This window comes from Anser brachyrhynchus (assembly GCF_964034855.1).
Source record: "Anser brachyrhynchus genome assembly, chromosome: 1".
In the NCBI taxonomy this organism is placed as follows: domain Eukaryota; kingdom Metazoa; phylum Chordata; class Aves; order Anseriformes; family Anatidae; genus Anser; species Anser brachyrhynchus.
In genome coordinates this window covers 101,716,480-101,733,302 of record NC_137694.1, presented here as the reverse complement: position 1 = coordinate 101,733,302, position 16,823 = coordinate 101,716,480, and the positions used below count along the sequence as shown (strand labels likewise).

At 38.6% G+C, this 16,823-nt stretch overlaps 1 protein-coding gene across 1 annotated transcript in view; it reads left to right on the top strand.

Annotated features, from left to right (window-relative positions):
* TBX15 (T-box transcription factor 15) overlaps nt 1-16,823 on the top strand; it is a 102,245-nt gene that overhangs the window by 50,015 nt on the left and 35,407 nt on the right. Inside the window, exon 2 of the mRNA XM_080575819.1 lies at nt 12,369-12,582. Within this exon, the coding sequence (XP_080431945.1) occupies nt 12,369-12,582 (214 nt within the window). The remainder of the gene's footprint in view (nt 1-12,368; nt 12,583-16,823) is intronic.

Genomic DNA, 16,823 nt, shown 5'->3' with positions numbered 1-16,823 from the left:
GTGTTATTACTCTTGGGACCATAACTTCGGCAGGCGTAAATCAGGGTGGCTCAGTGGAAGTCAGCAAAGTACAGCCGTGTGCACTTCCTGGAATCAGTAAGTTCCACTGCATGTAGGGGTTTTGATGTGTGGGACTGCGGTTGGCAGAGTATGTCAGGATGTGACTTAAGGAGTTTGGGTTGAAGACAGTAAAAGAAAAGACAAAAAGCCAAGCCACAAATACACATCCAAGGAGCACGGATGTTAAAGGAAAAGGAAAGACTGCATGAACTTATCCTCCAGGATAAAACACCAATTTTGTGCTGCTCCTTCCCCAGTGAAGTATATGGAAGCTATGGGATTTTAGAATTTGATCTTCTACATAACTCAGTTACTAGCAGTGTCTGCATTAACAACCCATGCAGCCAGAGAGGAGCAGATCTGCAGGGTGAAATGCTTGGTGTTCAAGACCTGATATCCATGCTGTATGACTTTTGAGGAGGGTTAATTTATACTGTCTCTAATTGTTTTTGTGGACAGGGTACAAATTAGCATTAGATGCTTTGGGTACTTTTGAAGGACCTCTTTTTGTTTAGATTCACCCAGAAGGAACTAATATCATGTGCTCCAAGACTCCTCCATAATGTGAACTGAAGAGTAGTGACTGGGAATGATCATGAAATTGGCTTCAAAAACATTCTCCTGATCTGAATTGAAACATTAGTGTAGGCATACACTCCCAATATGATTATAGCCTCTTAAATAAAAGTCTTGGTCTTTCTTTGTCCCTTTGGTGTTCTTTTCCTTTAGTATTTATGCATGGCAATCATTTATAAACCAGCTTTATTTTGGACATTTAATTCCTTAAATTGTTTCCTATGAAAATAACTATGTTTAGTCCCTAAAACTTATTCTGCCTCTGTTCTTAACATTTGTGTTTTTTTTCCCCACTTTTTTATGAGCAAAGTACTCAGAAACCATGCAGTGCTCCATCCTGATTCTCCCCTGTGTTTTGCGAAGGATAGTTGCCCATCGAAGGCTTGACTGGGAGATGATAATCTTTGAGTGTGGGTGATGTGTTTTGTGCTACCTCACAAGGTGCTCAGATGGGAGAGATGAAACTTTACCTTGTTTTCTACTTCAGTACTGCAAGAAACTTTATTTCCTTTCTCTTCTTTGCCTCCAAGCCCTTGTTGTAGTGGAGCTGGGGCAGGCCTGAAGTCTCTCTCAGCCATGACCTCATTGCGCTGTGGCTCTATTGGGGAACAGATTACACTTGCTTTTGGCTCACCTCAGAAGTACTGTCTGGCATGCTGGGCATGGGCATGAGGCCTGAGTTTATTTGTTCCCTCTCCCTTTCTCTTCCTGCCTTTCTGTTGGACTGAGGAGGAATGTAACTCAGTGCCTCCTTCCTCTGCTGTACATGAAAGGGCAGTCTCTAGCTACAGGATTTCTTTACATCTTGGTTGCTAAATGGAGCCACATCTTGGCTCTCGTGGAATCATTGTCTCTGTATGCGCAGCCCAGAATTGCATGGGATTATTTTGACTGATCAAATTGCACAGTATGGAAGTCAACTCATCTGCCCTCTCTTACCCCAAGGTCACTTTTGGCATCCCTTTACCTGTCTTCTACCAACTACAGCTGCTGTTGATGTGCTGCTTACATCTGTCTTTCCGCTTATCCCTGCATCAATTTAACCATTAAGAAGTTCTTTAACATCATTGTCTGATACCAATCCTTAGACATGAAGTGAAGCATCAATTTTTGCAACCTTGAGAGTGTTTACAGTTTTAACTCTCTTTTTGAATGATGTCATCCTCACAAGCATTGCTCACTTTTGCAAGATCCCTGATTATTTTTAAGTTACTAAGATAATTGTTTCAAACTGATATGAGATACCTTCTTGTTTATAGTTGAAGGGAAAATTCTGTTTATGTCTTGCCACGTGTATTTCAGATTTCAAATTAAATTGTTTTTATATGACACGTTTGCCTTTCATAACACAGGCTGGATTGAAGGCCCTAACACGTAATGCCAAAATCTGTGCACCATACTGTCATAATGCAGTGCTGTAACCTGTTCAGTCTCTGTGGTGGTTCTGTTTCTCACAAAATGGTACCAATTCCTTTCCCTGTTTTGTCACTTTCTTTTGTAAAGAAATTTTTGTTCCTTGATGGGTATTGAAATCATAGATATTAAAAAGTCAGCACTATACTCAAGTGTTTCTGGAAAAACTTCTCTCTCAACCCTACCTACACAGCTACAGAGTCAGAAGAAGGAAAATTATCTGGTATGGATGCAAGTCAGTTCTACGTGAAGCAAATGAAAGGAAGAATATGTTTATCACTTGTGAAAAATAACCCAGGCTCATTGTGAATAGTTTAGTGAAAACATCTGGTCACTCTGCAGAAGTGATCAAAACGGTGAACAGAATGCTAAGTTGCAAGAAATATCCCTACAGAAAGTACAATGAAAATACTATAATTTCTGCTATGTGAGCCAGTGGCAGGTCACTAACTTAAAAGCCAAATGCATTTTTAAGAACCAACCCCATACACATATTTACTTGTCTCCGTGTGTGTGTATGTATAGAATGGATTCAGAGAGTGGACAATTAAAATACTAAGAGCTATGGAAGTGCTCCCTTATGAATGAAATATTGGATTATGGTTGAGAAGTTTAGATAGAGGGTAATCAGAATTGCACTAGGGCAGATAGTCTCCCAAGTCTGGTTCAGAAAGGAGTGTGTGGGTGGGTCAGTGGTCTGAAAGAAAGCTTGGATAAAGTAGCATGTGGATGAAAAAAATGAGTTTAATGATTTGTGGAACTATTACAAATCCAAACATCAGTTCAACAGAACCAGTCTGCTAATTATTTTTCCTAAAAGAAAATTCTAGATTGTGCACAAAACAAACAATTTAAACTCAAAACTTCAGCTTAATGAAGCTGCATTTTGCAAAACCATTTCCATGGGAATTTCCTAATTATTTCCTCCTGAAAGGCAATACAAGAAATATATAGAGTGGTATTTATCTCATTATAACACTGGGGCAAAAGGACACTCAAACTAAAAAGGCAATACATTTTTAAAGTGGAAAAGGACTCTTTCTCTTCTTCTGTGCATAATTACACTGTGGAACTCACTGCTGTATGATGACAGTGCCAGTAGCTCAGTAGGACTCAGGAAAGGGTTGGACATTTCTCATTATGAAGTTGCCAGCTGGATCCCTGATACTGCTGTCATGATAACCACCATGGTATCGGGAAACATATGTAACGTCTCTTTCTCTGTGGTTTGTAGGCCACAAAATACCTTCAGCTAGCATATATTTAAAATGTTAGTCTTCATTTTTTTGGGGGGGGGCTATATTCATACCTACAAAAAAGATGGCAATACTTTGGGGACTTCACAGTCAGTTTAGATTTCTTGGCAATATCACATTGGTCTCAGAGAGAATCAATACCTCTGAAGCATTAATTCTGTGTGCTAATGGTGCCCTGAGCTGTGTTTTTTTTTTTTTTTTCCCCACAAATGATTTTCTCTCTCTCTCTCTCTCTCTTTTTTTTTCTCTCTCTCTCTGTTTTTTTTTTTTCCCGGCTGGAAGAGAGAAGTCCAAGCCACAGAATCCAGAAACAGACTGTCCCAGAGCTTGTGCCTGTTCCCATCAGGGAGGGGCCTGACACAGGGCTAGGATCTAGTTTCAAACTCCTGCACAATTTGTGGTTATTTAGGGCCAACATTTTGGTTTAGGCTGGTCTCTAAACATTTGTTGTACGGTTTTATTTATAAGAATAATGACTCTATGTTTACAGGCCGCAGCATATAATACATCTAATGCCTGGTCTCTCATGATTTTAGCTCTCCCTAACTTTCAAGTGCATTTTCACTCTTTAATTTTACACAAACTCTTGGACATTGGCCAGACAAATTCTTTGTAGTGTATACAGTTCAGGATCTTGTCCAGATTAAAGTTGTCATCGGTTTCACCTCCCTCTTCTTTTAATAATCCCACTTTCTCCCTAGTATTTCTTACATTTTTTAAAGTTGCCATTCTCTGTGCTCTTCTGCATTTTATTGAATTTTATGCTCTTTTATTTTATCTGTTGATTTAGCTGAATCTTATTTCTTTGCATACTTTTTTTCTTTTCTTTCCATTTTATGAATGGCCTTTCTGAATGTTTGGTACTGAGCAGTGTTCAGTGAAGCTGTGCTGGTTGTTTCCTGTCCTAAGGAAATACTGAGTGACAGCTGCAGAGAATCTCCTCAGGGACTTTTAGGATTCTCTTGGTTTCTTCTATACCGAAATTTCAAATTACATTTTCTTCAAAAATAGTCTGAGATACTGAATACCTAAGCTAATTTTTGTTTTCTGGAAGACAATAATACAACAACATATGCCAAGTTCAAGTTTCGTTACTTACTGGTGTTTGTTCTCCTGACACATGATTGCCAGAAACCTTTGCTGGAGAAAGGTTATGCTTATGAAATACTTCTAAGCAAACAAGATAGCTCAATCCAGAAATAGGAGAGTTCATAAAACAGGCTTTTTTTGACATCCATTCAATGAGATATTTTGCTTGTAATGGACAGTCTAAAGCACAGACTGATGAGTTGTTGGCAGTTTTCTTAAGAGAATTTCTTTGGATTGGGTGAGAAGTATTCAAAGAAATCCTGTGCTGTGACACTACTCAGAACAGTCTTGGTCACCTAGCTTACACTTCCCTAATTAGAATTTATATTTGTCAAGGATGACTTCAGAGCCCAGCAGCCAACATCTCCATCCTTAGATGATCAAGCTTGAAACTGGAGCTGGACTTTTGACTGCCTGGTCCTAAACTGTATGTGGGCAAAATATGCAAGTCCCATTTATCTCTGTATCCTAAAAAACAAAAACAAAAACAAACATACAAACAAAACAAAACAAAACAAAACAATAGATTGTGAGATTAAAAATCACTTTAATGTTTAACTGTGACTGATGTTCCTTTTCCTGGCTGGAGTAAGAATTAACTTTAGAGGGTGAACCCCCAGGGCTAAGTGTACTAGTAAACTCCAGCTGCTTTGTACTTCTTTGCCAATACTGAGAAGCCATAAACCCAATTTAACTTGCTGGTTAAACCAGGTTTACAGCTGTTTTGCATTGCTGGAGTGTAGTAGAGCAGTCAGAGCATACCAGTGAATCACGGTGATTTTTTCTTTGTTGGGGCTTGTATCCTTTTTTGAGTCTTAATTGGAATAAGCCAAGGCAGAGGCAGTCTGTTCTTGGCAGTATAAAGTCAAGTTGATGCAAGACTTGCTTTTAGAGCCAAAGCCACTGTGTTTTTTGTCTTTGTGTTTGCTTTTATAGTCTTCCACTAGTAGTGTTTGCCATAGATAAACGTATACATATGTAATCATTCCCTGTCATACAGGCCTTATACTCAGTCTTTATTTCAGTAAGGAGAGACATCCGCTTGAGTATATTTCACAAGCTTCGCTGGTTCAGGCCGTCTTATGAAAACACCTTTTAAAATTATGATTTAGAAGGATGAAGAAAACTTTAGTGTCAAAATGCCAGAGGAACTCTTCACTTCAGAACTAGCTTGTCTTTAATTGTTTTCATTTTTGACCACATCAGGTTTCTTTATTTATCTATATCACAGTTTCCCATCCATACAATGAAAAAATAATTCTGTCTTCTAGCTTTGACTTGGTGTGTGCGTGCTTTTTTTTTTTTTCCTGATGTTAAGGCCATTTTGTCTTGCTGTGGTTTCATAAAAGGGTCTTAGGCTGAAAATGAGTTATTTGAATACAGTGTTAGGCTGTCTGAGATTGCAATGTAGCATTAGCATCAATGAAATTCTCAGTTTGGACATGCTTGTACCGCCCTCAGACCGATAAATCCTGAAATTCATTTCAACTTGTGATCAATAATGTAATAAAAAATTAGTATTATCACTAATAAAAATGTTACAAGTTCTAGCTGCACGTAGTTAACAAACCTAATGCTCAAAGAAAGCACAACTAATATGGTAGGGGAGGTGAAGGACTGGAAAACAATTGAGGGGGATAAGACAATATGTAAGGACACTTGCAGAATTATCTTTGTGTTATTTGCTTAGTGCAGCACGTGCATATGGTTAAAATCACCCAGAAAGTGTTTAGAATTATTTGCCTGCAGCAAATATTATTGCTGGACCACCTTTGTAAAATGCAATCGTGTTAATCTGAATAGTTCTGTTGAACCCCAGCCTGTTTCACCTCGGCTGCTCCTGCTGCCTTTGCTGTTGCACAGCTTCTAGTGTAACTTTGAGGTTACTGAGGGCTTTGCTTAGCTTTCACCCAAGTGTTAGTTATCAATGAGAAGCCATCTGTATATCTGAAGTCGTTGCATCAGCAACCACCACACCATGGCCGGGCCAACCTCCACTCTTCTGGACTGTTCAGACTTAGTGTTTCTACACTTTCACTTCCATAGGATTGTTACATTTTGTATCCAGATCCCAGTAATTTCATACATCTATATGCATGATTCCCATGCTACTGACTTTGTTGGGTAGCAGCAGCATCTGCAAGAGCAAAGCTCTCTAATATTTCGGCTGACTTCATAGATAAAAAAGTGTCAACCCCCAAGTTTTATCTGGCTCTGCATGTTCGTGATTTTGTACCATCTCTGTAGTCTGCAGATCCTGGTTGCCAGAAAATTGACTGCAGGAATGAAGGAAGGACCACCTGTTGTACTGAATGTTCACAAACCTTGCAAACTAAAATAAACAGTTGAAAAAAAAAACCTCTAACAGCTTGTAACAGCTGCCACATTCCACTCAAGAGAAATCTTTATGCTAATGGAATCTGACAGGATCTACATCAGATATCTACACACAAATTTGGGAGGGGGGAACTGAGAGAGAGGGAGAGAAAGGGAGAGAGAGAAAGAAACAGAGAGAAAAAGAGAAACAGAGAAAGAAAATAAGACTTTTGGGCTTCTCTGGGTAGGTGGTATTTTATGTATATAAAGTTTTTGTCATTGTTCTCACTCTTGTAGTTTACATTCTTTGATACCTTGGAGTAAAATATGTGCTGAGTGCACGAGCTGCATGATATGGTCAAAGACTAAACTGAACTCTTTTTGTTTTAGTGGTTAAATATGGGGCACAGTATCCCTGCTGTGTTCCAGCTGCAGAGAAAATTCTGCTGAAGATCCAAGTATGAAGTTGCTTAGAAAATTAATGTCTTTAATGTCTCACATACCAGTTTGCCTCTTGTACGAGACTGATGAAAATAGAGCGAATTCACATGAGGAATACTAGGCAGCTGAACTGTAAAAATAAGACAGTCAGTAGCTGCTTGCTGCTTTGTATAAGACAGATTTTATCCCAGGACACATAGTGTTGGTGCAGGAAGCTGGTTGGGGTTATTGGCCATCATCTTGGGACACTCAATGGGGAAGCTGATCTTAGAGTCACTATGCTTTTGAGAATGGTGTTTTCCTTCCTATCTGCCAAAAAGAAGCCTGGGAATTTGTGGAACAAAAGAAATCATGAGCTGAGGGTTCCCAGGGTGATCTGGAGATAGCAGAAATGGGAAAGGGATTAAGAAAGAAAAATCTGAACTGGCTGTTCCTATATAATCTCAGCAATGGCCACAGTATCCCTACAAGCTCTGAAAGTGACCCTAGGGTCTTGCTGATAGACTGCAAGTTGCTGAAAGTGCCAAGAAATTTCTGTTCTTCTAGGTTCAGCACTATTAAACTGCACCAGATAGATATGTGGTTAGTGAGGTAACAAGAGATAACAAGAAGCCATCCAACAGGGCAATAGAAAGCGAACAGCCTTGAGCACAGTGGCAGTGAGAGAAAGTTATGCTTCAGGTCTTAGAAAGTTATTTTGAACATTTCCAAAAACCATGAGTCTTCTCCCCTAACTTTTTAGTAGTGTCACACTAGATAGTTTGAAGCTCCTTGAAATATAGTGCCTGCTAGAACCTGTCTCTTTTTGACAGATCAGGCCAAGTCCCACAATCAAAACCATCTGGTCAGCTTGTTTGTCCAGTAAAATGCCTGTAACAAGGAGCAAAATTTTATAAACTTTACTCTGTATCACCTCTGGGGAGAGTGATATAGTCTGGAGGGGCTGATCATTGGCATTCCCTTGTGATCAGAGGATTGTTCTCCACACAGACCAAAATGGCTGTGTTTTCTTCTGGCTACATACCACTCCACAGAAGAGCAGAAATAAATGACGGAAACATCAGAAATAAATAAATAAATAAATAAAAACAGCAGGAATGGAAATGGATGGATGTTTTTGAAAGAGATGTATAACAAGGGGAAAATGAAAGTGGTAGAGTGATGTGAACTGTTCAGTCAGCAAGAGCTTGGAGATGTTCACCTCAACAGCTATGGGGCAGCAGGAAGGGTCCTTCTTCGAACATTCAGGTGAGAGGAAGGAGCTGGTAGAGAAAGGTATGTAAGATCAGAAGGTGGAAGTTCATGGATGCCCATAAAAGCAATAAGGAACATATAGACCTGAGAGTATTTCAGTTGAAAGTCCAGTGTAATACCGTAGCTTTAGAAACCTCAGCTGCATCTACTCCCACTTTTGCTAATTGCAATCAATGGAAGAGCTTGGCTTTGGGGCATCCTTCTTCATGGACTGTACTCTATCCTAGCAAGAGAAAACAGTGGAACTCTTTTAAATGTCATTTCCCTAACATATGCCAAAAGTGACAAAGTTTGCAACCTAACATGGCACCAGAGAACCAGAATTCCTGTGGCAGCAGTCAGAAGAGGTCTCCTAACTCTGAAGGGAACCGGTCCATGTTGGTTCTGCATTTTCCTATGGCTAGACTTTGGATTCAGAATACTGCCTTTTTTACAAGGCACTTTGTTAAGGAAAGTCAAGGAATATTATCTTGTCCCTTTGGAGCCAGAAGAAGCTATAGAAAGCTTCTTCAGTTTTTTTTCTGTTTGTCCTTCAGTTGGACACAATATGTAGTACCAGCCACAACCTGTTCCTCAGTGAGTTCACAGACATTTTTTTTTAATTATTTTTTTATTTTTATTTTTTAACTTCAGGAGCTATTCGTTATTTCCCCCCTGCTTACACCAATATAAAGTCAAAGTAGTGCCTTTGAGTTTAGTGAAGTTGCATCTCATTGAAAGTGATGCATGAAGAAAACTAACCTCCAAGTTTGACTGTCAGAACAAAACTCAGATCTTCTTCCTGTCTTGCTTTATTGCAAGTGCAGCAGAGTGGCTTGAGCTGTGCTAGCTGCCAGCCACCACAAAGTATGAGGCATTGAGATTGGTTCACTCTGCACCCCTCTGCATGTTGCTCACTTACAGATGTTGCTACCTGTCTCTTCATCAGTTTTGAATCCTAACTTACATAGAGACTCCAGTTAAGAGCCACAGAGCTACTGAGACTGAACTAAAAGCAGCAATGCTAGAGATTCCATCTCTTTCATTTCCAAAATTGGAGTAAAGTGGGGTACTTGCTGTTCTGAGCATTAATCTGGAAGTAATTATAGATCACGTTTCAAGGCAGAAAATAATCAACCTTGGAACAACAACAACAAAAGTTTCTATTTATTTATTTATTTATTTTATTTTCCCCTCCTTTGTGTGGTACTGCAGAGTTGGGTAGATACTGGCATATTAGTAATTAGGCAATTCCTTTTGCAGTTATTGACTTGTGCCAACAGGGCAATTCATATTCAAGGATGTGCCTCTTCTTTCACTTCCATCATTGTCAAAAATGTCTCCCAAGACTGCTGAAGTCAGTTTAGTGATGTCAGCATAAAGTCAGTGAGAGGGGACTTAGGTCTGTGATGTTTAGTTTTCTGCAGCATGCAATTCCAGTCAATTCTCAGGGATCCCTGAGACTCCATCCACATGCCCATTTTGAAAGGCTGTCTGGGAAATGCTGAAATGATTCTGATACAGTATCTAGCCAGGTGCCATCTGTTGGCCATTTACTATACTGCTTCAGAGGACATACAGAGTTTGTGAGTGCCTGAACCAAGCACAGATGGTGTAGCCTAAAATAGACTCTCTGTATGCAAACCCTTAGTTGAGTACCTCACTGCAGGAGGAGGACTCCATAATAGAAGCTTTTCCCTAGGTTCAGTCTCTTCAGACCCTCATGGTAGTTTACCTTCACTTTCTTAGGAGCTTAAAGAAGATATAAGACAATTGTTAATGATTCATTTCATGAGTAATCATACAAAAAGGTCTTAGAGTAATTTGAGAAGTATTATCTTGCTTCTTCTTAAAGGATAAAGTGATTAACCATTACTACTAAAACTAATGTCCTTAGTGCAGTGATACATACTCAGGCTTATCCCCTTCAACCCTTTGAGGAGGAATCATTTGAGCTAGAGGAAGCAGGTAAGTATAACTTTGCTTCCGCATCACTGGGCTTCTTATGCAAGCACCAAATATCTTAATGCCTCCTTAATCTTGGATTGATCCTCTAGCTTGTGGGCACAGAACCCCAGCAGGTTATCTCATATTATCTTATCTTAGATTGTGTCTTTGATATCAGTTTTGGATGGAGTACTTGTCTCCATGTAATAGTCCTCTCTTGGTTGGCTACTCTTTTAAAGGGGTGGACTTCTTACAGCTTCAGCCCATCTTAGATGTCAGTGGGAGACATAAAGGACCACATATTCAAAAATGGATTGAGAGCAGTGCATACCAAACCTTTCTAATGTCCTATAGAATTTCTACATTATACATGCAGAAACTTCTTGTCAAAGTTTACTGAAAGTATCCTTCAAGCAAGTCCATTATCCAGTGTCATATTCTCCTGGGATTCTCTAGAGGATAAAGGCTTCCTGGTGGTACTCGGGGCTGTAAGTTTCTCAAATATCTTCAGCCGAACAGTTTATGTCCATGCCATTGCAGCAGTACAAATTTTCCAAAAACATTCCTACATGGCAGGAGTTGGGGCTTGGGGTTCTGCAGGGGTTCATCTTCACCAGATTCTTAGCTGTGGCACTCTTCACTGAAACTCTCAGAAACTCTGTAAATCTGAGACCCAACCTGCATGACCTCAGGGTTAGTGGACAGTCTCTGGCACTTGTTTGATATGGAAGAAATTTTAGCCGGGGTGATTTCACCACATTTGTAACATAGATTGTTACTTTTTATCTCCCTAAGTTTCTATATGATAGCTGTTCTATTCATTTACTGTGATGCTTGTGTTTTGGTGATCAGTGAGGACACTCTACGGCATTGTTTCTATTTTTGAAAGCTACAGAGCTCTTCTTGATCCATTTGACTGAGCACTTCACACCATTTTATTGCTCCGTCAATCATCTATTTAATACTGGTGCCAATTTGTTAAAACTCAAATTCCAAATGTAAGCGCATTGCTTTGCAGAATGTAATGTGAATAATGATGTAATTCAGGTGTGCACCCTGTTGCAAAGTAACACTACTGTTTGCAAAATTCCACCGTAGCCCTATCATATGAGATCTAGGACCATATATATATATATTTATATATATACCATACCTATCTAAAATATATATCTGAGAGATTTTGGCAAAGAAATGGCTACCTGGCTCAACATGCCTGTGCTTTTACACTAGTCTGACCTCATTTTTTTTTATTTGTTTGCTTATTTTTTAGGCAAGCCTTTCTCTTCTTCTCCCCCATAAAGGGAGGTGGTTGTCTCATGTGGTCTTTTATGTGGTTTGCTTCAATTACTTTCCTTGGTAACATATTCCATATGTTTACTATCTTTCCTTTTTGTCCTTCAATAGCCTAGAGCATTTTCCTCACCAAATGCTGCATGGTTATTTTCCCAGGAAATGTCATTGTTCCAAAAAAATATTATAAAAGCAAATAAAACAGATTTCCAAAATGGTATTGCCAAATAGCAAAATAGAAAATGCTCATTATTTTTGATGACAAGAGTATTAAAAGGGGAAAAATATTTAAACATAACCAATTCTTCAATAGTAGTGTGGGAGGATGTTCAATTAAATGGAATGTAGCTTTCCAGTGAGACAATTTAATCTTGGATTAAAACTATGGGTTGAATTATTATTTTTTTCAGTCCTTTTTTTTCTTTTTTTTTTTTTTCATCTATATTTTGTGCTCCATTCCTGGCATTGTGATGGTGTTTGTTACTATTTATATTTTATGTTGAGGGTCTTTTTTCAGCTGTTTCTAAACTTTATAAAAATGCCAGATGTCATGTTGGAAACCCAAAGACAAAAATCAGCTCATAAATCACAACAAACCGTATATATATATATACGGTATATATATATATATACCAAAGCCAATTGTACCATTCTTTAGCACTTCCTTTACTGGCTTTCCTCTTCCCTCCCTTTTCTACTCACAGTAGGTAGAATCACAGTGTCTTACCTGGTATGTTTATTTTACAGACTCAGAGCAGAGCACTGGGTCAGACACAGAGGTGTTGGCAGAAAGGACATCCTGTTCATTTGGCTCCCATTCTGACCTTACATCCGGTGGAACAGGTCCTCAGCCTCCTCCATCTTCATCCATGGAAGAGATCCAGGTAGAACTGCAGTGTGCTGACCTGTGGAAAAGATTTCATGACATTGGGACAGAGATGATTATCACGAAAGCAGGCAGGTAAGATATCTGGCTTTCTGTCTAGCTAAAAAAAAAAAAAAGTAAAAAAAAAAACTTTTTCCTTGAGGAAAAAAGAAAGATTTTTTTCTTCTTTATATGTCCATGGAAATAAATATGGGGGGTGGGGGTGAGTGGGGAATGGTTGTCACATTTTCACAGCTGTATGTCCTACCATCTTTTTAAAGATAAAATAGTTCCATGTTACTACTTAAATCAGTATCTCCAAAGGAGAATTGGCAGCTGCAGGAAGTAGTTGAGGATAGACTCTCCTTAGAGCAAATAAAACAGGAAATAATCATTGTGCTGCTGGCTGTACTGAATTTTAGATGAGTTATGAATTGGGAGAGAGCCATTTGATTTTCCTTTCAAGTTCCCATAGCACTTCATGAGCCAGTTGATTTAATCTCATGCCTAGCTTAATTCAAATTCACCTTTGCACCAAAGGAATGTCTTCCTGCAGTTCTAAATAGATAAAATGCTAATGACTTCCTGTATCAAAAATGTGCAAGTTTAGTGTTTCCCTCTGCTCTTGCAACTAATCCCATGCCAGCTGCGGTTAGGAAGAGCCACTAATAAGCCAGATTTTTTTTTTTTTAAATAAAACTCACTCTGCCATGTTTAGCTGAGTATAATATCCTCATTGCTCTCTACTATTAAATGATGGATTGAAATCTGCTTACCAAAACACAACTTGAAAAAAACTGAAAATTTCTAGATCCCTCAAGCTATTAAAGATTCCAAATTGTTTAGTCATGTTTGCATTAATGTAATGATCCTTACCTCCACCTAATGAGATTTTAATTCCTAATAATCTTGTTACGAAGAAAGTCAGCACCATGGACAGGGCTGATTAACGAGAGCAAACCATGTGTCTATCACAGGAGTTTTTCCCACCAATCCACAGAAATGCAGAAGGCAACTTTTCCGTAGTTTTGTGGGGAAAAAAAAACAACCTCAGTGTTCGATTGTTCATAATTAAGTTTCATGTCAGTGATCTCAGAATTTGCCAGAACTGCTGGATTTACTCTTTTATGTTCTTGTGAAGTGGTCACTAGTGTTCAGAAGCCCCAGGAAGTTCAGTTAATTTGAGGAAAGTTTTCTTGAACAACCCAGATATCCCCAAAGATTATGAGAACCAGATTAGCTCCTGGTTTTTTATGTGTCGTCTCATTAGCAAATGAAACATTTTGAATCAATACAGAATGGGCTGCTGGTTTTGTTTCAAATGGAAAAGGCAAAGTAACAGAAATGATAACACTTGCTGTTATCCAACATCTTTTCACTAATGAAGTCAAAACAGAAGGGAAGAAAACTACTAATTTTCATTTTTCTCATAGAGGGTGAAATTGAGACTTAACAGGTTAAATAATCTGTCTAGTATCATTAAATATGACACTGGAAGAACCAAATTTATTGGTTCTGAGTTTGTTTTCATACAATCATAGAATGGCTCAGGTTGGAAGGGACCTTAAACATCATCTAGTTCCAAACCCCCCACCATAGGCAGGGATGCCACCCACTAGATCACGCTGGCCAAGGCCCCATCGAGCCTGGCCTTGAACACCTCCAAGGATAGGGCATCCACAGCTCCTCTGGGCAACCTGTTCCAGTGCCTCACTACCCCTACATTGCAGAATTTCCTTCCAATGTCTAGTCTAAATCTATCCTCTTTAGTTTAAGACCATTCCCCTTGTCCTATCATTTTCTACCTGAGTAGAGAGTTCTTCTCCATCTTTTCTGTAAGACCCTTTTAAGTACTGAAAGGTCGCAATGAGGCCTTCCTTGAGCCTTCTCTTCTCCAGGCTGAACATACCCAGCTCTCTCTGCCTTTCTTCATAGGACAGATACTCCAGTCCTCTGATGATCTTTGCAGCCCTCCTCTGGACTTGCTCTAATAGGTCCATATTCTTCTTGTGCTGGGGGCCCCAAACTTGGACACAGTTCTCCAGGTGGGGCCTCACGAGGGCAGAGTAGCAGGAGACAATCACCTCCCTCCTTCCTGTTGCCTGCACTACACTGCATCTGAAGATGAAGAGAATACATTGTTACCTGCTGGATTAACTATAGTTCATTCTCTTACAATAAATGGAGTGGACAGGCTTAAGAGCAGCATAAATATCTCAAATCCCATCAACACCAGCGCACAACAAAATACCCAGAACTTAGTGATATGAAGGTCATAGAATCACAGAATCACAGAATGGCTGAGGTTGGAAGGGACTTCTGGAGATCGTCTGGTCCAACCCCCCTGCCAAGCAGGATCACCTAGAGCACATTGCACAGGATCACGTCCAGGCAGGTTTTGAATATCTCCAGAGAAGGAGACTCCACAGCCTCTCTGGGCAACCTGTTCCACTGCTCTGTCACCCTTACAGTAAAGTGTTTTCTCATATTCATCTGGAACTTCTTGCATTTCAGTTTGTGCCCATTGCTTCTTGTCTTGTTGCTGGGCACCACTGAAAAGAGTCCAGCCCCATGCTCTTGACACCCTTCCTTCAGATATTTATATGCATTGATAAGCTTCTCTCTCAGCCTTCTCTTCTCCAAGCTAAACAGGCACAGTTCTCTCAGCCTCTTCTCATATGACAGGTGTTTCAGACTCCTAATCATCCCCTAAAATGACCTCAGCAGTTCAGCAGTTCATACATTTCTGAATGAAGTAGTTAACCTTTCTGGAATCTTAAAAAGCTATATGCTATGTACAGTTTTTTTTTTTTTTTAAGTAACCAAAAAAGTTGAAACATCAATTCCACTGCAGTTTTACAAATTGTTCAACATCTTCTCGCAGAAGCCTTGAGAGTATTTGCAGAGGTTATAGAGAAGGAAGGATTTATGGAAAAAAAAAAAAAAAAAAAAAAAAAAAAAACCAGCAACAACAACAAAAAAACTGAAATATTCTGGGGAGATATCAAATAATTAAACTAAATGCTTTGGATCAGTTCAAAAAAAAAAAGAAGAATTTCTATTAGGTCTGATTGGTACACACATATGAAAAAAAAAGATTATATATTTTCTTACAAAGTTTTTAGAAAATTACAGTACTGAATAAATTGCTGTCTTTTTGTTTTTGTTTTAAAAAAAAGCAAAAACATTTTTGTTGAAATTCTTCTTCTGCTGTCTTCAAGCTATAAACCACTATTTTGTTGCTTGGAACAGTCTCAAGTATGTATTTTGACACTTGTGATATAAAACTATTGTTCTGACATTTATGAATTGAGATGCTTCATGTCAGCAATTGTTCACGGAACTTGTCATGCATGCTGCCTTTCTGTTTGAAAAATACAGTTTCCCACATTGCATATCATCATAATGAACAATAGATACATATCCCTAATTGCACAGTAATAACAGGAAGCTGATTACAGATTATTGTGAGATGTACTTAGTTCCTTCCATGTGGGAACATGATGCAGCTGAAAAACAGATCCAGTTAACTGCAATTCCAATTCCATTTTCCCCACACCAGGAAAAATGCTTTCATTTAGTGAAGAAGCATCTCGCTTCATATTCATACTCGCTTCCCCTACCTGATTTTTTTTTTCTTCAACTAGTCCAATATAAGATACTTTGTTTTAGTTTTCTAAGTTTTTGGCTCAAATATTTTGATTTTCATGTTTTTGAAGAGAAGTTTACAAGCTCTGGGGAAGGTCTTGTTTAGTTGCATTTTCTGATGAAATATCTAAGTCTCTATTTTAGCCACATTTCAGATATGTTTAACAGCACATGTTAGGGAAGACAGAGACACTAACTTTATTTTAAGAAGTCCAAAACAATACATACATATATAAATATATATATATATATATGTAGGTAGGGAATAGATGCAGGGAAATATGTAAGAACTGCAAGAAATATTTATCTTTTCAAGAATTTTTTCTTTAACACCATTAATGGCATTCTCAAGTGCCAAGCCTGAGAGCTTTTTCAAGCTCCAGTCTTGACAATTTTTCCACTTACAAAAAAAAAGTTGTAGCATAATACAGAGCTTAACTTACAGAGCAAATAATATATTCATTACAATCCTAAATCATATTCTTTCTCTGTGAAAGGAGATGTTTATCATTACTTTAGTCCTCATGGACATCAGGCTCATCATTGGCTGCCCACACAAACTCTATGTTAGCTACCAAACATATATATATATTTCTGTTTGATGATATTCTTCTCCAGAGGTTAGTTTAACAGTATGGGAAGGGATTTTTTTTCTGCAGACTACGTTTCTTATTTAACCATCACAAAGT